Source organism: Corvus kubaryi, unplaced genomic scaffold (genome assembly GCF_017639235.1).
Source record: "Corvus kubaryi isolate FWS band 111438036 unplaced genomic scaffold, C.kubaryi_AGA036_p1.0 37398, whole genome shotgun sequence".
In the NCBI taxonomy this organism is placed as follows: domain Eukaryota; kingdom Metazoa; phylum Chordata; class Aves; order Passeriformes; family Corvidae; genus Corvus; species Corvus kubaryi.
The window spans coordinates 11,744,566-11,770,178 of NW_024581137.1; the positions used below are offsets into that span (position 1 = coordinate 11,744,566).

A 25,613-nucleotide genomic window follows, 5' to 3' on the forward strand; every position below is an offset into this window, starting at 1 on the left:
TGAGAGACTAGTGTAGTGAATTCACAGACTGCAATATGTGGAGATTGGGGTGGGGGGTTGGGGGAATCACCATTAAATTATCTTCCAAGGACCTTGAAGCCTCTCAGGATTACTCTTCTGAGTACTCTGAAAACATAACCATTGGTCTAGTTATAACAATTTATCCTTTGGAACAGTCTAAAAAAAAGTCTCAAATTACCTGGTGCACACATTAAACATGTAAAGTTTTCATTAAAGGAGTTGACAGGTTGCTTGTAAACGGAAGTCATTTCCTTTCCTTTCAGAATTAAATTTTCTTTACAGCCTCCTTTGTCAGTAAGCACTATTCATTAAGAATTATTTGGCTGTTTCATTCTACAGCCTTGTTTTCGCCTGCCTTGTGGATTTAACTGAAGGAAATTTCTTTGTGACACTGAAATGATCAAGCTGGATCTCAATCACCAAATGATGTTTCCTCCTGCATTCTTTAATCTATATAAACCAAGGTATTTCTTTTCAGGAACATTTAGATAGGAAGGAAGCTAGGTATGAATTTTTAAAAACCAGTTTGCAAAGAGATGTCTTTCCTCCAGTTCTCTGTTTGTTGGCTGGATGATTTTTAAATGGTCACATGAAAAAGCTACTGAATGAGGGCTTAAAACTTCTCACATCTCAGGTTCTTCAAGTCTGGTTGTAGAGAGGAGTCTCTGGATGAAGGGCAGCTCAGTGGCTTCTCTTTTAACGTATGCTGCAGTGAGGTAGGGGAATCACACCTTGCAGCACTTGATAATGTTGAGCCAAATTAGGAAAGCACTGAACTAGGCACATCATTGTAATGTGGGTTGTTTATACCTAAGTCTTGTCTGTTCAGAAGAAAGGTGAACTGTCAAGATTAGTAAAAGTCGGCCAGCATAACACACTGACACACCCAACCCCCCAAGTCACCCATCCAAGTAGCAGTCAGTGCAACATGTGCCCTAAGATACAAGAGGTACAACTTGGAGGCTTCAGTGTTGGCATCCAGATGTGTTCTTGCTGCTGTCATTGCACATCAAAGGGTGTGCTTATCCAAGTGCAACATTGGTATTGTGGGGACATTGTGAGGAGGGTTCATCTCCTGTCTGGTGCTTCACAAATCAGACAATCATAGCATGATTTGGGACCTTAAAGATCATCTAGTTCCAGCCCTACCACTATGGACAGGGACACTTGCTACTAAACCAAGTTACTCAAAGCCCCATCCAGCCTGGCCTTGAACACTTCTGGAGATGGGGTATCCACAGCCTCTCTGGGCAACTTGTTGCTCTCACAGTAAGAATTTCTTCCTCATACCTAATCTAAACATATCCTTTTCAGTGCCAAGCCACTGCCCCTTGGGTAACACCCCAGATGGGTTGTTGTGAACATCCAGGCCTTCAGGCTGTTCTGGGGGAGGTTTCTGAAAAGATTGATGCTGTGAGTTTGTAGAAGGAACAGATCTGGTGAGTGGAAGGCTCAGACTTATATTTCCAGAATCCTGCAGGCTAGTGGTAGGTGTCTGAGAGGGTTGCCTGGTTTCTCTAGTCAGTACCAAGAGCAAACTTTGCTTCAGTATGGGGTGAGTAGAGAGGATTGTGCTTTCTGTAGCTGCAAGCAAGCTGCAAAAACAAGGTCAGTGAGAAGCTTGCTGTAGGGTTTGGCCCTGATAAATCCCTCTTTTTGGTATTAACAATTTCTCACTCTTTTTATTTTGACCCCTAGTTGTAGAGCCCAAGTTCAGACCTCTCCTCCATCCAGAAAGAAGGGACTGTATTTGCACAGGCAAAAGCTGTCATGGCAAGAGAGAGAAGAGAGGGGGTAATGTTGGAAAGCCAAAGTAGTTAGAATATGATATGACAAAGGTGAGGTCAAATAAGCAAAGCACACAACAAACTAGACTAAAACAGCTTAATGAAAAACACGTAATGGCAGGATACTCGCTATTGGAATACGTTAAATGGATACAAAATCTGGGGAATAAGGTCCTATGTGTTTAATTTTAAAAAAATTGTTGATTTTTTCCCACTGTCTTTCTCTTCATGTCTTCAGTGAATTTACCTGTCTTAGGTGCAACGTAGAACTTGGATTCTCTTACCCATACAAGAGGTCGTTAGATAAAAAGCACATGATTTAAAGCAAATGTGTCCTCTGAAACACTCATTTCTCAGTAAGAGTAGCAAAGCATAATGTAATTAAAACAACTGTCTACAGTGTTTATGTACAATCACATTGAGTGGAGAATATCTTTAATTTCATTGTAAGGTCAGATACATGAAGAGGAAAGGTTGTTGCTGTCTCTCAGAGAGCAGTAATCAAAGGCTGGCAACAGAGCTTTGAAAATTGAACAGATTAGAAGTCCTTGGCAGTGATTCCCAAATGCTCAGGAGACTTACTGCAATCAGCAGCTTTGACACTTTGGGCCAGCTAGTTAATAGTGTTGGCTATAAACATTACAAGGCCAGTGATCATCGCCTCATGTGCTGGCCCTGGGGCATTTGCTTCCTGCCTTCTCTCTCGGGGACAAGGGCAGCCTCTAGACCAAGGGGCTCTTTGATAATACCCTGTGAGTGACCTTCCCCACAACAGCAAAGAAGAGGAATTGTTTAAAAGTTAACCCAAAAAATGAATTACAGAGAAGGGAGTCAAGGGTGTAGCAAATAATCATAAGTGACAGTGCTCCAAATCTACTGAATTTGAACCTCCTTTGCAGATTTTAGCCAAAAATGAGCACTGCTCATCACTGTGTGGATGGTTTAGAGATCAGACTGGAAAGATCCTCATGCATGCAACTCCCTAAAGTACAGTATTTATTAATTTGTTTGTCCATTTGTTTTATGAGAGAAAGTGCTCATAAGAGACAGCTTCCCTATTGTGAGTGCCTGAATTTAGGAAACTAAATCTATATGTAAGCAACAAAAAATCAGATCTGTATAGATATTGGAATGAACTCATGAAACCAAAATTACATGCAGGCATAAGTAATTGCAGCGCAATATTTACTTGCAAATCTGATTTAGTGTTGAAAAATCAAGGTGATATGGTAGTGATAGTTGTTACATGGTTAGTTTAGCAGTTATACTATGCTTGGCTGTTCAAAATTGCAGTAATTTGTTGCTTTCTAACGGGCAGGATGTCTGATCCCATGAGCAGCTGTGAGAATTGTGTGTTTCAGCTAAGCTGCCTGGTTTTGCATGCTGCTTCTGCATGATACTGCAGGAATGATGGCTGCAGGCTGCCTGTAAAACTACATTAACAAAGTAGTCTGGCACAACTTCTCAGCAGGCCTGAGAATACAGAAGTGATGCCAGCAGCTCAATGTCAGGGGTAAACGCCCAGTTCACTGGGAGCCCAAGCAGTAGTGTTAGGTGGTACCAATAGCTGAATACATTTTCAGTGGGTGAGTTTGCAGTTTCCCCCCTCTTCTCCATTCCTGGTAATTAATAATAATTAGTCCTAATGAATAATATATAAATATATAACATAGGGCTTAAAATTAATTAGCAGTGATAGGTAGTCATTGTCAAGAAGGCAGAAAGAGGAAGTCAGAACAAATTTTTAAACATCCAACTTGGCACTGGAATTATCTGTTTCACTCTTTCCTGCTATTCCTTTGAGGATGTTTCCTTTGTGAACATATCCTTCATTACATTTCCTAAGCCCTTTTAGTTGTTAAACCAAGACCCAGTGAAATCAGTAGGATTATGCCACTTACCTTGTTGGGCATGATCCATCAGCATTCAGGGTGTTTGGATTTTGCGGTGGTTTGTCATTTCTGTGGTGTGGCAGCACGTTTCATGATTGGACTGGTGTGGACTAGTTGAGTGCACTGTGAATGCAGGCAAGGAGGTGTTAATTCCTCTAAGCAGTCAGGTGCCATTCAGGAGTTCATGTTTCAATATGGAAGTAGCTAATTCTCACTGGTAGACCAGTTAAGTTATTCTTCAGTTCTTTAGTTGCTTAGTTTCACCTGCTGAACACAGCTAAAATGAGTGCTTAGATCACATCTGAGAAAGAAGTTAACGTCTCAGGAAGCAAAAATAGAACGCAGTACAGGCAATGAGTTAGAAGACTAAGGCAACCATGTGAAACAATTTAATATTTATATGAAAAGAGGAGGCTTTGGAATTATTAGGGAACCTTTGAGGGGCTGGGTTTCTGTTTTAAGACATGTATTGAAGATGAAAGAATACAGGAAAATTAACAGCACAGAAAAAGCTTTGCCCTCTGTTTGTGTAACTGTTGCTTTCTGGCATTACCATTTTGATACCGGGGGCTGCTACCATTTCCTGCTGGATTTTACCTCTGGCATTTGGGTGAGATGGACCTTTCTAAGTATGATAAATTGTTCTTTCAGCCCATTTAAGCACAACATCAGATAAATATTTCTAAGTGTGTGACTTTCACCATCAACAAGAAAATGAGTCTAGGATTATGGAGAGAGAGAGAGAGTAATCTCTCATATGTATTTATCTGAACTAGATCCAAGCAATTCTCCTTAGTTAACTGTGTCTCAGCAGTTTTCTCCTGAAAAAATAATTATTATGCAGAATAGATGGCTGTTGCCTAGCCATCCTTCATTCTCATTTTTTGGTTTGCATTGTTTATGGCATTTATTCAAAAGCAATCCTGTAATATCCTTGGCAAAGTGATCTCTTTCCCCTGACTAATGGTCTCTGTTAGAGAGTTCTCTTTGCTTCACTGTGTATGGCCATAACGTGCCTGCAGCGTAAGGCTCTCACGGAATCTCAGAGTGGTTGAGGCTGGAAGGAACCCCTGGAAGTCATCTGGTCAGCCTTCCCTCAAGCAGGGCCACACAGAGCCAGTTGCCTAGGACCATGTCCAGACAGTTTCTGAGTATCTCCAAGGATGGAGAATCCATCACCTCCCTGGGCAACCTGTGCAAGTGCTTGGTCACCCTCACAGTGAAAAACTGTTTCTTGGTGTTTAGCAGGAACCTCCTGTGTTCCAGGGTGTGCCCGTTGCCTCTGGGTGTAAGGAATAAAAGGAAGCAATGGGCCAGTTAGCAGCTCCCCACCACCCTCAAAAAAGCCCCAGTTTTGTCACAGAGCAGATGAGCTTTCGATGTAGTCTCTGATGCCGTGTCACAAGTTGGCTTATTTTCTGGTTATGTTGCTAAAAAGTTGTCCAGAGACCACATATACCATCTTCTATACCTAGAAACCTTAGTGTGACCCAAAATAAGTTTGAAACAAAAACACAGAAAGTGTTAACACAGCTTCTTTTTCTTTCCTTGTCACCTGCAGGTAATGCAGGTAGTGAAAGAACAGATAATGAGAGCACTCACTACCAAGCCTAGCTCTCTGGATCAATTCAAGAGCAAACTTCAGAATCTCAGTTACACAGAAATACTGAAAATACGCCAGTCTGAAAGAATGAACCAGGAAGATTTCCAGTCTCGTCCAATTCTGTAAGTATTGTCTTCTCTCCCCACTCTTTTTTTCATGGAAGGGTTAACAAGGGCGAATGACAGTTGTGAGCTCTTCTGGGGAATCCCAGGGAGAAAAGCTGTCCAGGGAGCTGTGCTCAAAAGCAGTAGTGAGGCATCTGCTTAAAGTACATCATGTTTTCTACTGCTGGGAATCGTAACTTTTTCCTTGAGTTCAGTGAAACCAGATTTGGCAAATCCCAGCAGGATTTCACATGGCTTATTTATATGAAACAGTGCTTCACCATTTCCTAGCTCTGCATGATTGTGAGCCTGATTTTGGTGCTGGAAGTGGCTTTCAAAGAAAAGATCTAACTAATCAAACATCACAACTTTGTCTTCTGTTCAAGGCCTCTCTGAGCAAGATAGGGAGAAGCCCAGAAAAAGAAGCGCCAATACACACTGACTTTCCAAAAGAGTTGTCTTTGCTTATAACATTATAAATTGGTGTTAATGACAAACAGTCATTTACTTATTTGTAAATAGCAACATTCTGGCAGCTAGCCAGTCCTTTGCTTGTTGTTTACTGCAAAGTATGAAAGGCTAATATTGCCTCCATAGCTCCTTCTCATTTCTCAGAATACTCTTTGTTCTGTTGTATAAAAATGGGGGCCACACCTGGCTCTGGACCAAGTCTGGGCTTGTGGCTGAGCTGGTGGCACAGGACAGATGCAGACTCTGTGCTGCACAAATGATGCTCTGAGAATAGCAGGAACCTTTTGAGATCAGCAGAGAAATGGTGAGGACTCAGAAGCATCAGCTGAAATATCATTAAATCCTGACTGTGTTGCAAATGGAATGGCTCATGATACTCTAAATCTCCTTTTCCAAGGCAAAAGTATAGAAACTGGTTTGGGCCAGAGCATTTCAGGATTCAGAAGCAGGATATTAATTTTGATTTGTTTCTAACAGATGCAGATATCTAAGTACAAGCTCTTGGGACAAATTCCTCCAGGGGCAGCAGGGCAACAGTGGAAGCATAAACTAAGTAGAATTACAGACTAAATTTTAACCATACCAATGTGGATCAAAGGGGGAATGCTTCTTTTATGTTTCCAGTGTTTTATGTTTCCATTAGAAAATACGACCTAATGCCCAATTAGAACTGATGTCACTCATAGTAATGCATCAATTAAAAATCTACAAATGGTTCCAGTTAGTTTTGCATCATTACACTGCTCAGAAAGCCCCTGCAAATTCCCTGCAACATTTAGCAGTTCAAAGCTGCTCAGAACTGCAAAGCTTGTCACCAAAGCTTCTCATCTTCCCTGCTTTCCCTATGAGTCAACAGTTTAAGTATGATAGAGGTCAATTATTTATATTCTCTTGCACCATCACCTAGCATTGAAAGACTTGCCAATGCCTTGTGCAAGCTCGTCATTTCCAGTGTCACTCTGGCTAGTTGCTGCCACAGTGCAGAGTCTTCTTCCCCATCATGGAGCAAGTGAAACAGCCAACACAAATAGTTCAAAGCAACTGTAGTGTTACCAGAGAATCATTTCAAATTCAGGACAAAGGCTAAGCCTAAAGGCTATAAAGGCTAAGTAAATCAATAAGGTGTTTAAGCAATCACAACTGCATTTTCAGAGATTTAACTCCATGCATTTGCATTTTGATTACATCCATGATCTCTTGTTCTTGACTCTGAAAAGAAAGTCCTTTCATTTTGCACTTTGATTTGGTTCCCTGTACTGAACTCTCTCAAATTGCATAGATGGCACAGTTGATAGAAGTACAGAATCATGGCCCCATTGTGGGGAAAGAGACTGTGAGTGAAAAGAGCAGTCGTGCCTGTGCTGTATATTCTAAAGCCCTGCAGATATGCTAAAAAAGATTGTGCACAATGGTGACTGTAACATCAGCAGACCTTGTTTAATTCTGCTTGAGAATACAGCAATCAGGGGATGGGTTTTCCTGCCTTGAACATGATAGAAGTCTTTATTTTGCTATTCATTGTATGAAGCACTGTAGTTTTAAGTTTTCAAGCTACTGGATAAGAGAGGCTTCACTGAAGTTGGATTTGAATGTAAACTGGAAAATGTTGTCTTAGATCCTGGTAACTACAGCAACCTTGTTTTCCTAGGATTAGTTGTTTCTTTTATATGAGCATTGTTGTATCACGTGAAGTACTACCTTATCAGTATCTGCTTTTGATTAGGAAAAATTAAAAGTCCTTCAGAATAGATTCAGGGATTTTGGGATCATTACTGATCATCCAAACTGCCATTCCATAATGGAATTATAAAGTATCTCAGTTTCATTTTGAATGGCTGCAGAAGTTGTCTAGGAATCCTGTGGGCCTATAGAGGACCAGAGATCTCCTTGAAAAATTAAATAGCAACAGAGATGGGTTAATGCTAGATAAAAATTTGGCATCTAATTAGGGACTTGCTGGTTAAAGGAGAGTTAATGGCAGCTAGGGAGCCATTACTAAGTAACATCTGTGTGAAAACCAACAAGGTACAGGGAAAAAGAGGAAGGTGTCTAGATGATTTTCTGCTTTTTATCTTACATGTTTCTCTACAGTATTAGAGAGAGTCACTACTGCCTGCTCTGAATGCATGATCAGGAGAGGGAGCGTAGCTATATGCCAGAAAGATAAAAGGACAAAACACATGAAACCAGTTCTGGGATTACTCTCCCATTGTGTTTTAATAATTTAAATGTCTGTAAAATGCCCCATCCTGGAAAGAAAACCACTATTGAGTGAGTCTTAACTATAAGGTGGAAAAGTAAAAGCTGGAGACAGTTTTAACTGGTGATGAAGAAGAATTTGTGAAATGTGAAAAACTTAAAAATAATTTCTAATGATTTTCATGTATTTTAAAAACAAGTAACTGTTGTTAGTATTGCCTCCCGTGTTAAGACCAGTGAGATCACAAAATTAGCAATCATATATATTAATGTGTGTTTCCCTCAACCCTTCTCTCTTACCAGCACACTAATGTTTTACATTTTTATGTGACAGAAACACAGTAGGAAACTAATGGCAGTTTTTAAAGTCACTGTCTCCTTAGACTTAGTCTGTTCTCTCTCTTCACAAGGCACAAACTGTTAAGCAAATGTCATCTCAGGGACAATAAATAAATATTCACAAAATGTATTTGCATTTATGATCTTCCTTTAGCTCATTGTTCCTGATGGATTTTAAAATTAGGCAGGAGGACCTATTTCTTGCGCAAAGATTTTTTTTCTAGCCCTCCTGTCTTTAGACACTGATCGCCAGGAACAGAACTCTGTTGCCTTCAGATGGCTTTCAGAAGGAAATACAGAGTTTCAAAGAAGCATATCTTTTGTTTGTGCACTGTGGTTTGATTGTTCTGACCCATTTCTGTCACCTCCAAGAGGTGGAACAGAAACCTTGACAGTGAGGAGCACTGAGCGGCAGGATCACCTTGCAGAAATACATCTGGAGTCATGATGTCAGAAAAATGGCTGAGAACCAAGAAGTCAGAGTAACCTAACCATGTGTTGGCATGAGCTGCTAAGGACAGTAAGTACACGAAGTGACCATGGCAAAGGCTTGACAGTCTTACGGGCTTTCACTAGGTCCAGAGTTACCAGAGACTGTTTCTCCATGGAGTAATGGGTTGTCTCTACAACCTCTCTGTGATCAAGTTCAAGGACCATGGAACAGAAGAGAGTAGCACACTGAGCTTCACAACTGTGAGAGCAAATACTTGTATGTGTGCAGAGGGCCTCCAGAACGTAACCAAAGAGGCAAGAGGTCCCTTCTTTCTTACCTCCACTTCTCCCATGCAAAGTCTCCCTTAGGCAGTGAAGTATTTTAGAGAGGATTACCTGGGTTTTTTTGGATTGGTTAAAAAAACCCTTTTCTTCCTCTGGTTTGTAAATGGCAGGTGGGGCATTAGAGGCCAGAAGACAGAATGTTATAAGCAAACAGTCAGATGTTAATGAGCTGGATGACCCATTCATTTTTGGCTTTTTGGTAGTCTTACAAATACAATGTTATGATATCTGTAACACCTATTTAATGATAACCATCCAATTTCTGAATTAAACTACCTAAATATCAGACTGATGTTTATACCACTCTTGAATGTTTGAAATTAGTCCAGCTGGAGATTGTCAGCAGCCTGGACTGCTGAGTAATCCACACTTATGTTTTAACACTGTTGTCCTCAGCCTCTGCTCTCAGGTTGTACCTGAGGAATAGGGAAGCTCATCAGCTCAGTAAAGGCAAGACATTTATTCAAGCACAAAATTCTTTTAATCACAGTATTTAACCATTCAACATATTTGTATCTTAGATCCTAATGAGAAAACAACAGTGCTTGAAAATTCAAGTCCTAAAGGACTAATAACACATTTCCAAAACATGGGCTGTTTCTATAGTTACAATGCTTCCTTGATTTTTGACCAGCTAGATTTTCACAGCTTGTAAATATGCAGTGGGTTATGCACCCAATCATTTCGTTGACACCTAGGGGAAAGAGGACATTTTATTTTAAAGGCCTGATCTTTCTAGCAGAGGATTTGCGGTGATTTCAGTGGGGGTCTGGCAGATCAAAGGCACGGGATCCAAATGAGTGTGGAAATCAGCAGAGAATGGGCTTCCTAAGTTTTCAAGAAGAGAAAAATTTTTGGTGTCTCTGTGGGATACCACAGCTTAGCTTCCTTTTGATGATGATTGCTGGAACATACTGCCGGACAGAATGATTTTTGGTATTACCCAATTTGCACAGCAATGCAAAATTATGGTTCTGACAAAGTTTGTATTTTATAAATCTGCTACACATTCAGTTTTTTTTTTTTTTTAATCTTACTAGGCTTGCTGTCGAGTTGATGTTTAAACCTGTGTTTTATATATTCTTAATGAATCTAAGTGAGGATATAACTGATGAATTCAGACATCTGTGAATCCATGTGATGGTGTATGAAATTAAACTTTAAATATTATGTGCATATGTTTTCTGCCTAGTTCTTGACATGTTGAACTCTTATCAAAGTAAGATGGAGAAATGCATTTTCTGAAGGATATAAGATTATTTCTAGATGTATTGTGGGTCTCTGCACTCCTAGGCAAAAGTGAAGTTGGAGCCTTGAGTGATCCCTAGTCATGAGTTAGTCTTCCACAAATTCTGATAATAATAAAGTAATCAAATTATACGAGATTGAGAACAAGAATATAGTGCTGATCGTTAGTTTAGCTCATTGGCATTGCTCCCTGTTTTTTATTGTTGTTTCAAAATGTTTTAGCCTTCTTGTGTTGTCCTAAGTAGCAGTGCTAGTGAAGTATACTGGCATAGGATTGTGCAACAAAAGGTGACAGACCCTCAAATAAACTTCACAGGGCTCCTATGATGAAAGAGCATTATTTGCTGCAGAAAAATCTTGTTGATGCATTATAACAAGTGTTATTTTTAGAATGAGTAAAGTAATATAAAAACAAGCAACTTGCCTGAGTCATACACTGATGTTGTAGCAGGGAGATGTCTACAACAAACATATCCTGAGTTCCATTCTTTGTTTAAAGAAAAAGGGTTTTTTTTCTGGGGCAGACTAGATTCTGACCTGGTCTTGTCTGTGACTGATGTACTCTTCAAACGCCTTGCAGAAACATCTTGTGAGACTCTGTTTCAGAGGAAGGAGGATGATCTTTGATTGAATTTGACAAGTGCCTACTTTCTCTCTTCCCAAGGGAACTAAAGGAGAAGATTCAGCCAGAGATCTTAGAACTGATCAAGCAGCAACGTCTCAATCGACTTGTGGAGGGCACATGCTTTAGGAAACTCAACAGTCGACGTCGACAAGGTACAGTTCAGACTCCCTAGTCTGGCTTTATATTGTCACTTTGGTCTAAAAGTTGAGCTGAGGAATACTATTTTCACTGGCAGGACCCTGGATTTTAGTGCTATCTTGACTGTTTTTACCGGGAGGCATCCGAAGGCATCTCCAAGTTACAGGTTTTCAGGATTTCCTGTTTCCCTAACAAGTCCAGCCTTTGACAAAATCTCAGGCAGCAGTGTCACATTCTGAAATGAGTATTTTTATTTCCTCCTGAATGTCCAGGCTTCTTGTTCATCTCAAAGCAATATCTTTGCAGGAATAGCACCTGAAACTTGAAATTGAATCTCTCAGACTTTGATTACCTTTATGTATGCAACAAGTTCATTCTGCATCCCTCCCCCTGTCCTTTGGTTTGGTCTTATATTGCCACATACAATAATTATACTGTGGTGTTTAAACATGCTTTTTGAAAGTAATTTCAAATATCAAATATCAGTAATTTGCGTACTTTCATAGGAATACTTGATTGATATGAGAAGATTATTTTCCCAATTCTATGAGTCATTGCTCAGTGCAAGGTTCATAGTTCATTCTATACCGTAAAACTCCCCATGGTTCTTTTCCCCTCAGAGAGGCATGCTTCTTTCCCCAGATAACATAATGGGGACGTAGTGTAAATTCAGCAGATTAATTAGAAGTCGTATCCAAAAATTTCGCTTTAAACCGCTCATTTTGTGAGGACTCAGATTACTATTTGTTTTCCTCTGTAAATACAGAACAAATTAGAAAATTACAAAAGCTAGGAGTAAGAACTGATAAAGATCAATATTTGAGACTTTCAGATTAATTGGGGAAAAGTGCGTTCTTCACAGAGAGAAGTATCCCTGCAATGCCTCCTTCCTTAGAAACAAGGAGGCAGTTTTCCTTAATGTAGGGAGGTTATTTATAACCTCTCTGTCATTCATACAAACACCTAAGAAGCCCACTGCACAGAAGGATGATCAGTATTCCACTGTGCATTTCTATACAGACTGGATAGAGGCATGATACATGTTTTTCCTTCATCAGCATACTCATGGAGGGAAAGTAGGTAAAGTAATGTGTAGTTTGGCTGCCAGTAGTGAGGGTTGTTTGTTTTATTCCTCTCAAAGCCTTAATCCAAATGACTCAAATTCTGGGGAAAGAGTAGGATTTGCAGCAAATATTCTTCTTATGGCTGAGCTCCAAGAGGAAGATAGACTGTTTATTTTATCTTAAATTGTTGTTAGCTCATGATTTATAGGATCAAGAGCCTTAGGGAGTATAAATTCATTCAACTTATATGAGTACAGTTAAGTTAAAAAAATATTTTTTTTTTTTAAATCAATGTAATTTCTTGTCCTCAGTTGAGAGGGTTGCTTCCTATTGTGCCTTGGAGTGAATTCTATAGGCCACCAGATTAATTGCTTTGATGTCATATTTGTACAGGGCCAGAAATAATTCACGATTCTTTGGAAACAAATATAACATGCAACCATGCCTCAAAGAACGTTATCTTCTCTGAAATAGATGGTTTTTCGCAGATGGAAGCCCATTTAGGAGGTCATGTTCCCACGTGCCCTTAAGAGTTGTGTGTGCTTTGTGACAGACTTCCTGTATTCCCTGAAACAGAAGGGTATATTACCATCTGGGAGGGAGGAAGGGAGGCAGTAGACACAACCATTATAGAGGATGATGATGCATGAGGCCACCAGGACTAAATTCAGTACAGCCAACCGTGTCCTGGGGGGCATCAGGCACAGCATCGCCAGCCGGGCAAGGGAGGGGATTGTCCCGCTCTGCTCTGCACTGGGGCAGCCTCACCTCGAGTGCTGGGGGCAGTTTGGGTGCCACAATATAAAAAGAACATGAAGCTATTAAAGAGCATCCAAGGGGAGGGCAACGAGGATGGTGGAGGGCCTTGAGGGGAAGCCGTATGGGAAGTGGCTGAGGTCACTTGATCTGTTCAGCCGGGAGAAGAGGAGACAGAGGGGAGATCTTGTTGCAGTCTGCAACTTCCTTATGAGGGGAAGCAGAGGGGCAGACACTGATCTCTTCTCTGTGGTGACCAGTGACAGGACCTCAGGGAATGGCCTGAAGCTGAGTTCAGAGGAGGTTTAGGTTGGATATTAGGAAGAGGTTCCTCACCCAGAGGGTGGCTGGGCACTGGAACAGGCTCCCCAGGGAAGTGGTCACAGCACCAAGCCTGACAGAGTTCAAGAAGTTTTTGGACAATGCTCTCAGGCACATGGTGTGACTCTTGGGGTGTCCTGTGCAGGACCAGGAGTTGGACTGATGATCCTTGTGGATCTCTTCCAACAACTCAGCATATTCTCTGATTCTGTGACCTAACACTGTGCAATTTAATGAAGCATGCTTGGCGTATAAGCCGTTCAACTGGGATCCTTTTTTAGGCATGTACAGTTCCTGACACAGTCCAAATAGCAAATACTGGCGGCTGACAGAAAGCAAAAGAAGCTCTCTTGAAATCACCATTTATCCTTCAGGGTCTCCTGAACCTCAAAGCAGAACAAACTGTAAAACCAGGGCTGTCATGATGTCAAGAATTAGAAGATGGAGTAAAGTGAAGGGAGGACCTGAGGTTTAGCTAGTGATACTAAACATCATGACAGTCAGTCTTTCAGATAATTCCTCTGAATGTTCTGATAAAAATAATAGAAGTCCCAAATTCTGAGCATATCTTCTTTTAGCTTCATCCCACGTCCCCATCTCCTCTCTCACAACCCACCTGCCTGTACAAGTGCCCTGTACAACCTCGGGGGGTTCAGGAGCCCTGTCACCTGTCTGGTGCTCCAACAGAATTCACTTGCCGTGGAGAGTTACCAAGGCTCTAAAAAATTGGCCACGGTCCATCCAGGGTGACATGGAACTGAAACAGAAATGAGTACTGCTCTGAGGCATCACGATTTGCCTGTTATGTGGCAACCTACTTGTAAGAGTAGCATGATCAGGTAGGGGTTATACTAAAGTGTGTATATGCTTTTTGTACTTTCCTATGATTCTTTTGTTCCCTTAAGACAATCCTGGAACAAATGTCACAAATCTGCAGATTGTACAAGAAGAACCTGAACGTGCCCTACACAGAAGCTGAAAGCATTAAATTGCCAATTTAAAGATAATTAACAGGCATTAGCCCATGATAAAGACTCCAGAGTAAACTTCTGTTAAGATTATTGTTTGAACATGTGGTAGGACACACATGGTTAGCCACAGTAAGCTGAAAATTTTGACTTAAAAAAAAAGAGAAGGGAGTTTACAACCTCTTACGGCCTTTTGAGAAGAGATTAAGCACTTTCATATATACGTAGCATTGGAAAGCCTCCAGTCCCAACAGGTGATTCACTGGGGGGATGCTGAAGATTAGGCTGTGAGGTATCTGTATTCAGATCTCTGCTTTTTGTGTTTCAGCACAGGATTATCATAGCAGGATCTCTCTGTAGCTGAAATTCAGAAATACCATTGTTGTCCCAGCAGGATCCTTAGCACTTCCGAAAAATACCTGGCCTTTCCCTTGCAAGGTTTTCATAGGAGAACTGCAGTACTAACTCCTGGGTTTTCATTAAGTATCTTAATCAGTTGGAAATGAAACAGAAAAATCTAGCCTATCCTTCTGATCACAGCTCAAAAGCAGATCATCAGGCTCTGCAAATCCCCACTTTGTTCCTGGACCCTGAACATCTACTGAGAGACCGCTTCAGCTTTCTCCTTCCTTAGATAATTCCTAAAAGAAAAGGGAGAAGACTAGAGCAAAAACCTGCCAAGCACTCTACACCCCCAGTAGTTATTATTTCCAGTAGAGCTAAGTAGCAGATAAAGGCATTTTATTGAGGATAATAGATGCTTCTGATGCTGTCATCCAGTACATTTGTAGTATACGTTGCTGGGTGCACTCTTGGAAATAAATTCCCCTTTTACCTTTATAAAGATTATAGAGAAATTGCATGTTATTGAAGTGGTTTTGCAGCCAAAGATGACGTTTCTCTAACAGTAATTTTTGGAAGGAAGGGAAACCCTGGTGATACACACCATTAAATTAAAACCAGAAGGCACCATGGAAGTAACCTGGGAAGAGAAAGCTTAAACTGAAACAGAAAACCAAGTGAAGACTGGTTTTCTGTCTCTTGCTAGGATAAGTAACTCGCAGTTCTGAACACCACCACACACTTTGACTTTTTTCTGCCAAACTCTTTTCTACTGCTACTTCCTCCTACTCCCCATAGTCCCACAAAAAACCTCTGTGAGCATGAGTCTCTGAGAGGAACCAGTTAACCAAATATGCCTCCAACAATGCCACAGGTCAATTATTTGCCAGTCATTTGGAGAGCTCCCTGGCTTAATCTAGGCAGTTGACTAGTTGGAGTGAAAATATCAATTCAATTTTATTAAAGACAGAAGAAAGAAAGAAAAATAAAAAAAATATATGCCCACATGCATATATAGATATAAAATCTACACAAATACATATGTTTTCACAGATATATTTAAAAGCAGGTTCCTGTTGCTAAATCTGTGAGGATGTTTTTTCTTTGAATGAAAAGCTTCTAGAGTGTATTGGGAGAAAATACATATTCTCAAGACTTCTGTCCATGCATATCTGAGCTATTTTCTCCTCAGATTCTAACAATAGAGCACTTCTGTACTAACCACAGCAGTCGTTTACCTGGAATAGTATTGTTAAAGGCATATGAGTCATTGGCCATTAATGCACTTGGAAACACACTGCGTGAATGGCCAGGCACTCTGTAGCCCACCAGCAAAATGTTCTGTGCTCTGCTGTTTGTTCACAGCTCTGAATATTACTTTTGTAGCCAAATTGTAGCTGATTTTGTTATTTGGGCGGTTTTTTTAACCTCATCTATAGTCTTCAACAATGTGCTGTGATATATTTAACCCACTGGCTGCTTTAGTAATTATTTGAAAAATCAGAACAATTTGCTTGAAAACTTTTCAGGTTAAAAACCAGAATGACTAATTCTGTTTCCCAAAGATGAATATCTACCACGCTAATGTGATTGCACCAGTGGTCAGTTAGCTGAAAGACATAGGGAGTTGCCAGAAAGTGTAAATGATGTGGTGTCTGAAAATGGTGGTGAAATATCAAGTCCACATCATCTCTAAAGACTGTGGTTAGTGGCCGCCCTCCCTACAGCTTCTTGCTCTGAGCAGGAGGTAGATGTAGTAACACTGGATCCAAAATGGGCATTGTAGCTCATAGAAGGGACCTAGTCTTTGGGGAAAATTCTTAAGCTTGGGCCTAAAACCAAAATTACTTCCGGAACACGCAGTTGCCCCACTCCAGCTGGGCACATGCACATGGATCTGCCTGATGTGGAGTATGGGGACTAATGAGGATGGTCTGTTCCAACTTCAAAGCTTTTTGTGACACTTCAACTCTGCAGATTTTGGTTTAAGAGTTCTGGAGGGTTTGGACAATAGTTTTTCTTTGTTTTATAAGCACCACTTTTGAGTCATAGTAGAAAAGAGCTTTTTCTTCTGTTAATTTTTTTTAAATTTATCAATTTAGAGCTCAAAGTAAGTGCTGGCCACTTCCCATGTGCTTTTCTGCAATTAAGACTTCTTCACACTTTTTCTCGGTAGAAGCAATTTCATATAATTTTTGTTTTGACTGCAGCATTACTCTATACACTACTTTTCCAGTACAATTGTGTTCAGCACCTGCACTACAGTAAAGTAGCTGCATCCAGTTTCAAACTGTTCCCCTCCAAGGCACTGAAATCTCATGTGAGCGGGATATTTTCTCATACACTGGTTGTAGTGTCATGGACAGCTGAAAAGAAAACTGCAATGGGTAAGGCTGAGGTGGCTGCAGAAGCAAGGGTTGCTTCTCCTCACTAACATGCTGTCACCCTCCTCAGCCTGGCTGGTGCAGTCATTTAGTGGCTGTCGTTGAGGAAACCTCATTAGGTCCATTTGTAGCTTTCATTTAAGGGCTTTCCCCTTGACAGCAAGGCTATGGCAGAGCAGCAGTTATTAATGAGCCCACAGGAGAGTTGTGCTGGACATGCTTCAAGCTACAGTCTATGGCTATTAGTTTTTAATTAACCTTGGGTTATGGGCAATTGCTGAAAAGGCTCCTCAAGCATTAAGAGCTTGGGTTTCTTCCCATTAAACCACCCCTTCCTAAAACAAAATAAGATATTTTCATGGAGGGGTATTCCCCTCTTTTATTATTGAAGCATGGCATTGAATGAGAACCAAGGTTACCAAAACACCAACCTCTAGGAGATAAAAGAGCCAAACCCTTGTGAACACCAACCCCATTTGTGATAAATTGAAAGGAATTCATGGTAATTCTTTTTTCTTTTTCAGTTGCACCATCTTTTTGCCCAGCTCATTGAGAAGGTAGTGAAACCATGTTGGCTTTTATTAAGCAAAAGAATGACTGTTTTAATTTTAGAATTGGAAAGTTATATTACTTTGTACAGCCCAGTAAACAATGAGGTTAGAGTTAAAGCTAGGTATGAAAGCCTCCTGCTACAGTTACTGGAGGCTTTTCTTTAGGCCTAATCGTCAACCATGAGATTCAGTGGGGTATATTCTTCAAGCATCAGGCTTTGCTATGGTTCTGGTAGAGTTCCCTGCAAAAGGTATGAATCTAGAAAATTTTCACACACATCCTGCTGAGATACACAAACTGTTTAACAAGTTGCTTGTGTGTGTGGTCTTCAGATGAGAGTCTTCTGAATGAGGGCTCCTACTCGCTCTAGTTTCAACTCCCTACAAAAGTTTGGCGAGTGGGGTCTTCTTCTGTATCCCATACTGTGCCACACTGTATGTTCTGCTTATAGTCCAGGAATGCTTACATTTCAGCAGCTCTTTTTGTATGCTTCACGGGATCATAATCTCAGGCTCGCTACCACAAATCTTTCAGTGTTGTGCATGACTGTGAATCCCTCCCATGGCCATTTTGAGCCTTTGCCAGGGATTTGTAGGGTTTTCTGAAACCTTTCTGCAGAAGAGGCTGCACACTCAGAAAGTAGTTTGAAGTGTGTCGGGTTTTTGCCCTAAACCTTTTTACCACTATGACAAATTTAAAAAGGCATGTAAAAGTGCATTTTTACCATTCAGTTGTCTGTGTTTTACTGCATTGCATTTTAAATGACTGGCCAGGGGCCTGGAGTGTCCTTAAGGAAGCAGCTGGGTCTGTGAAGCCAATGCTTTACTCATAGAGCCAAGAAGCCCTTCCTTTGCTAACACCCCAAATGAGCTCACATATGCTGGTTCTACTGCTCCTCCAATGTTTTATCCAAGCTGTGGCTCCCAGCGACTGCAGCGCCGCAGGGCTGTGTCGGTGCTAACGTTTCCCCTAAATGGCCCCTCAGGCTGCTGCTTGGCACAGCATCAGCACTGCCAGTACGAGAGAAGCACAGAGCCAGAGAAGCCCTCTGCCCCCCTCCACTGGCATTTTAACATCCAGCCTTGCTCTGAGCTTTTGGAGATTTAGTTTGGATGTAGCAAGATTGTATTTTTGACAGCTCAACATTATGTGATCTACTTATTAAATAGAATGTGCTCTGACAAGGAAGGGTAACCCCTTTCTTACCATTTCAGAAAGGGAATTGGCAAGCACCATCCTTGCACGCTAGGCAGTGTGGTGGCCTGGCTCTGCAAAGGTGATGTTCTTCACAGGAGCAGATTTTAACAAATGTTGTTGAGGGGAATTATATCCTGCGAAGCACAAGTTGTCAGGAGATGTAAATGTACATCTCTTAGGAAGGACTAAAATGCAGACTGGGGTATGAACTGCATGGTCACACATATATTTGTGTGAGTTATCTGCAGGACAAGGGACTTAATGTCTGCTTTTTAAGTCCTTGCATGTTTATTGTGTCCAGTCTCTCCAAAAATATGGGGGTGTTCTCCTATGTCTATAAAAAAGACATGAGTCATAATTTTCATAAAGTATGGGATATTTCAAATTTATCAGTTTTTGGGTGTCCCACACAAGACAGCTGGTAGGGCTTGATTTTCACATAGTGGGTGCTAAAAATGAATCTTTTATGGGTAAATTAAAGTTATCCACTCAAAGTAGTTACTTTGTCAGTCTTCTGTCCGTGAGGCTATATAATATCTGGTAAAACTAAGTAATTTTTTTCTCACTAGTATTTTTTTTTGAGCCAGTGACTAGGTCCATAAAAAAAACCCCTGCAGATTAATGCCAGCTTCATTTAATCAAGTAAAATTACTGAGCAAAGTCCCTACACTTGTTATATATACCCCACACATTTCTTCTTCTGAAAGAAAAGACAGCCTTTCCCTGTAGCACCTTGTTTGAGTAAGCTTTCTCCTCTGCTGTTGGTAAGGCTGATGAAGAACATGTTAGTGACCTTGTTTAATGTGTTTATTTCAACAGACAAATTTTGGTATTGTCGACTTTCACCTAATCACAAGGTCTTGCACTACGGAGACTTGGAAGAAAGTCCACAGGGAGAAGTCCCTCATGATTCCTTGCAAGATAAATGTAAGTCATGCACAAAGATTGTGACCACTCTGCTTCTTTTATGCTAGTTCTTCTTTATAAATTGTAGTAGGTTTCTCTTAACATGGGACATCATTGACAGCTCTCTTTATGAAGATAGAGAGCAGGGGACATTTCCCCCTGCATTCAAACACTGCTCTCCTGGATTTGGCAAGTGTGTGTGTGGGGACTGAGCTAAGCTTTTCAGCGAGTTCATAATTTCATTCAGCTTGGAAGTGTCATGTCTTTCCTAGGGAGGAACACAGTTTACTTTCATTGCTCATCTAACTGCGGGTGTCAAATAAAAATACTTGGGTATATTCAGAAGCACTGCCTGTCCATGGACACAGGCAGTCTAGTGACTGGAAGAGGAATATATGGCAGAGGTCTTTTTGGTTATTGTGAGGAGTAGGCTTAGAGATGACACACCACTGTGAACAGTATTGAGAGGACCTCACCGTTTCTGTGTACCCAACAGGGACAGGACATGCTTCTGTGGCAACTCCTACCAGGGGATTTATTGGGATTTTTCTTATGTTTAAAAGTAATTTTGGAGCTCTTCATATCCCTCATACTCTAGTGAGTTCTTCTTCTTTACCTTCAACATGAGTTGTTGGGGTTTAACCTGCAATCCAGGAAAAATTTTTATTATAATGGAAATAATGAGTATAGTTCTGTCACTGGGAGGTGACTTCTAGAAATCCAGCATTGAATAAGGGATAATTTCTTTTTGTTCTTCCCTGAAAATTCTTGGCATTATCAAATTAGACACACTTATACAGGTATTTCAGCTGGTAGTTCCACTTCTTTCATGGAATGGCAGAAAGAATAATTTTTCAGAAGTTTGAAATTTTTCCAGCCTGAAAATTGGGGCATGATTTGAAATTTACTCCCTTGACCTGTCTCCAGGCAGCACTTTTTAAAATGTCTTAGTGCTTCCAGATCCAGTCTGAGAGGGAAAGAAGAAAATCCTGTGTGATGCTGGAGCCCTGACAGTTTGCAGTCACGTTCCCTTGTTTTCCTTGCCTTACAGATTGCCTCAAGGATGTTCCACAGTCTTACTGCAGTCTTGGCAGAATGTAGGACAGGGCCTCACATTGCTGCATTGGCACAGAAGGAGCCTGTTTTTGTGGACAAGGCTTAGAGAAATGTTACGGTAGTGTCAGGGTGACAGAAGAATGAAAGTCACACTTGAACTGTGGGCACAGTTACAAGACCAGTAGTTCCCAGATTTGTTTGCTTTGAGCACGCTTCCACACACAAACTGCTGGCCCTGACTGTGAGCTTCATCTGGCACTTGCATTTTCCATAGGCTCTTGAGCCTACTCAGGAATGTCAGGATCCCATGGGGGCAGAAGGCTCCTGCTTTAGAAACCATTGGGCCAGACCCACACGGTTCCCTCAGCATGGCTGCTGGCAGAGCAAAGACCAATCCAGTTTCAGAAAGAGGTGGTTGTTTTATCAATATCTCAGGTTTTCAGTCTATGAAAGACACAAGATTTACCACAGTGCTACCCACATTAGATGGAGTTTCATTAAACAAAGTTGAGAATATTGCAAGTCACAAGATTATAAAGTGCTACTATTGTTTGAAACATATCAGACCAAACTGGCTTGGGCATTTTACAGAATGCTTTTCATAAATGTTCTGGTTTTCTGGATAGACTTACTGATTTTTGAATTCTTAAATTTTGAATATGATAATCAACTTGTCAGCATTTGGAGCCCAGGTCCGCAGGTAAAAGAGAATAGTTGGGTAAGAAAACAGAACGAAGAGAAGCAGCATCAAGCATTTTGTGTACTCCTTGCCAAGCCTGAATAATTAGTCTCTATCTCAAAAAATAAATGTGTGGGTTTTTAACCTTTTCACTTCTGTGAATGTCACCCCTCTCTTCAGGCTGGCAGAGTTAACAAGTCATGCAGACTCCAGCTGGGACAGAAAACAGCTTCCCTCTTTCTCAAGGCTTTATCCATTGTGAGCACATCACATCTGTGCTCATGCCCTCCAGCATCTTGTCAACTCCTCCAGTCAACTTCTGATGCCTCCTGAAGTCTTTGATTCTATTTTTCTAAAGCAAGGCATAAGCCAAGTTCCAGATAAATAAAGATTAGGATGTCACATCAGTCTGTGATGTCCCACAGTAACTGCATTTCAGATCACACAGATCAAATGTATGAAACCTGGAGAAAAGCCTTCTTGGTTGAGAGGTCTGACCTCAGAAAACCCTATCTTATGCAAACAGAGAAATTGTTTTTCTGGGCCTCTTCAGGAACACTCTCTCTTAAGAAGACCTTTCTACCATAGTTGCAGTCGAATATCTCCTTAATTTCCCAGTTTATCCTAGCTCACTCTCCTCTCAAAAACAGTATCTCTTCTTCACCAAAAGTAGGGTACTGTCAGGGACATAAAAAGTCAGCAGGCCCACAGCATAAAATTCTGAGACTAAAGGCAGGAGAAGTTGAGTAGTGAAGAGCCAAATTATTTCCATTCTTTTCAGTTTTCCATGCAAGACAAATACTTTAAAAATGTCTTTTACATCCCATGCCATCCGTTTGGCTGTACTGCTGAGGTAATCTGTCATAAAATATATAGTGCTGATGTACCCAGTAGAAGCATAAATGCATTTCTCCTCTCCAGTTATTTCCATTAGAGTTTGTAAAGAACTGGGCAGTAACAGGTTTTCATATTACTATCCTGTTCTATATATAAGATACTTTTCTGCAGCCACAAGGATAATGGATTATTTATAGATCATAGAAACTGTCACTCAGGAATCATATTGTATTGTAGAGCATATAGATTCTCCATAATGTAATTACCTTTGGAAAATTGACTTCCGCTTGAAACTCAGAGAAATTTATCTTTATGCTACAGTGACCTCACTCTGTGACTCTGAGTGGCAGCAGATTCCAATATTTTTTCTTAACCTTTTTTTTTCCCCCAATCATTTCTGATCACATTTTAAAGCAATTGGAATGGCTTATTATAAGCCTTAGTATTCCTTACTCCTGCTAGTACCAGAAAGCAACTAAACTGCTGATGGGAGTGAAATAGAAAACTATTTTAAAAATACATACAGGCTTTTAAAAGAAGGACAAGAGCATGGAATGAGGGGTCCAATTTGTCCAGTATCCTCTCTCCAGCAGAGACTTTACCTGGATGCCTAGGAAAGAGCAGCAACAGAGCAGGCATATTACATTAACAAGGAAGAAAACTATATGGTTTTGAGATACATGAGTACATATACTGTCCAGATACGGGTGCGCATTTATGTGAAATACTCTTACCCAAGGTAGTCTAAATAGGCAAGAAAAAGTATTTTCAAACTTTTATCCAGTTGCCTGAAATTTTGTCAAGACTCACTGGTTCCTGTGTTAGTTGCTTTCTTCCAGTTTTCTTTCTTACAAAAGACTGGAAATGGCAAAGGACGTGGCAATTTTAACACATTAGTCTTGCCTCTTTTTAGGCTCTAGTTTTTTCATATTTTGCTTATAACTAATTTTCTGGGGTTTGATTTTTTTTCTTTTTAATGCAGTGCCAGTGGCAGATATAAAAGCTGTTGTGACTGGGAAAGACTGCCCACACATGAAGGAGAAAGGAGCTCTTAAACAAAACAAGGTATGGTTCTCAAATTGTTATGAACACATACTGTGCAGAATACAAAGCTTGTCAACTTGACCTCCTTGAAGTAACACAGGTATTTTTCATTCTAGCCTGCCACATTTCCATGTATGTACATCCTTTGTTTCCACCTCAGACCATATGAGTTAAATTACTGGGACAGCTTACCCTTCTTTACTCATATTTCATGGCAGATGGGCGTTGTGTTAAGCCCAGAGCACAAGTGGAATAGTCTTTAGTAGTGATATTTTCTGCCTCTAAAGCAAAGCAGCAATGGCTGTTGGTACCTACTCCTAATTCTCTCTGATAAATAACTAGTTTGTTCCAGCTGTGTTCTCTGATGAGCCCACATTCAGTGAACACATGCCAAAATTGCAATTAATGTCCAGCTGATGATACCTGCAGGTCCAGTCAGGTAGATAAACAACTGCCAACAAAAGGATGTAAGGTAAATCCTGGGCAATTGAGGAGCCGTATAAGGATGCGCTCAGCAGTGCATTTGGGAAAAAATGTGTAAGAGATAATATTCAGCTTAAATTAGATTTATACTACCTTCAGAGTTTCAGATCAAGAACTGTAAGCTGACAGTAGTACTAAAATTGTGCAGTGCCAGAATCTTGCAGAGTTTTTGTTAGTAAGAATTGTCTCCACATCAAGAAGAAATGGAGTTACTAGCAAAGTCTGCCATCATTAGTGGTGAAGGTCTTCATACCATGTTCTGTGAGGTATGTTCATAAATTTTCTACCAGGTTGTCTCTCTGAGCTTACAAGATAGCAATGAGACTCTAATGGTGTTCGGTCTGATCTAGAACAACACCCTGAGAAGTCTGGGAACCAGATCACAGGTTTTGAATCAGAATTTCTGATTACCTGAAACTTAAGACATTTTGTGTCCAACCAGAAGGAGATTTTGATGGACAAAATAGTGATGTTAAGAGTTCCTGCTTCAACACTTTAGGTTAAAATTGGAAAAAGCAGTTCTGATGGGAGCCATAAAAGCTGAGAAGGCACTGTCAAAGCTATATCACACAATTAGTTTTACCTTCACAGCTGCAACTTTCCTTAACTATGCACAGATAGGCAGAGCATCTTGAGTATTTTTTGCATTTGTTTTCGTACAGAGAAGTTGTTCTCCTTTCAGCATTGGCTTTACATGGTAGGAAAGGAAAAAGTCATGCCAAGTGAGGAAGAAAAACTCCCAGGAGTGTTTTTCCTTGTTGATTTTCTGAATCAGGGCACAAACGGACACACATGAGCACAATAGATTACGTACAACTCCTACCTCATGTTAGAGCTGAACCATCAGCACATTTGGCTGGGACATTTTATGATGCATATAAAATATTTTTAGTGCTTCCTTGTCTTAGCATTCATATGTCCACGCAAAAGGGAAAGATGGAAAGCAGTGGGTGGCAGTGATGGAAATGTGTCATCGTTATGGAGCAGTAATGTCTAGATAGTATTTAATGCTAAATAGGAATGCTGCAGATCAGTTTGTCCTCAGCTCTCAGCATTGCCCCATTTCCTTAGGTAAAATTGCTTTGGACTGGTATAAAATTTCTGGCTGAGAATGTGAAGATCAGGAATTCCTAGGTAGCATGGCTGCATCCATGGCTGGAGCATATTTGTGACCCAGGCAATGGCAATTTTGATGGTTTTACTATTTCTGATGTGGTGCAGGGGTTTTAATGGGGCTTGGGGTTCTTGGTTTGGTGGGTTTGGTTTTTTTTATTTCCTCAATTCCTTGTTTCTTCCCCTGAGAAGCACAGAATTTTTTGAAATTATTTGTCATCCCAATCAAACTGTCAGGCACAATATTGCAACTACTTAACTGACATAGGAGGAATAACGTGTTGTTTGCAGCATATCAAGTCATATATGGGTTATGAAATTAAAATTTATAAAAGGCAGACACAGAATGCAATTCAGCTGAATTTGGTGTATGAAACCTTTCACTTTCTGAAATTTTACAATCAGTGATATATATTTTTAAGAGGCCTTTTCATCCTGTGCTTTCTTTGTACATATATAACGTCCACCTCAATTTTATTCATTGACAGAAAAGAAAATTGAATGGCAGAATGCCATGCTATGAGCATAGCTGGAATTGGCAAAATGTCCATAACAAAGGCTTCAGTGTCTCTTCATTTGCCAGCACATGGCCATTGTTCTTCCAGCAGGACAATTTAGAAAGAAATGAGAGTTAAACTGAATTGGAATTTGCATGCATATGAAGCTGGAACAATGTGATAGGACCAGACCTGAATCCATTGCTGTTC

General features: G+C 40.5%; 1 protein-coding gene across 5 annotated transcripts in view; it reads left to right on the forward strand.

The window, feature by feature from the left end:
• The window catches only part of ELMO1 (engulfment and cell motility 1), a 305,383-nt gene that overhangs the window by 270,771 nt on the left and 8,999 nt on the right, over positions 1-25,613 (forward strand). For all 5 annotated transcript variants that reach the window (XM_042042860.1, XM_042042859.1, XM_042042862.1 and 2 more), the window contains 4 exons: positions 5,262-5,425; positions 11,106-11,218; positions 19,608-19,715; positions 23,249-23,331. In XM_042042860.1, the coding sequence (XP_041898794.1) occupies positions 5,262-5,425; positions 11,106-11,218; positions 19,608-19,715; positions 23,249-23,331 (468 nt within the window). The remainder of the gene's footprint in view (positions 1-5,261; positions 5,426-11,105; positions 11,219-19,607; positions 19,716-23,248; positions 23,332-25,613) is intronic.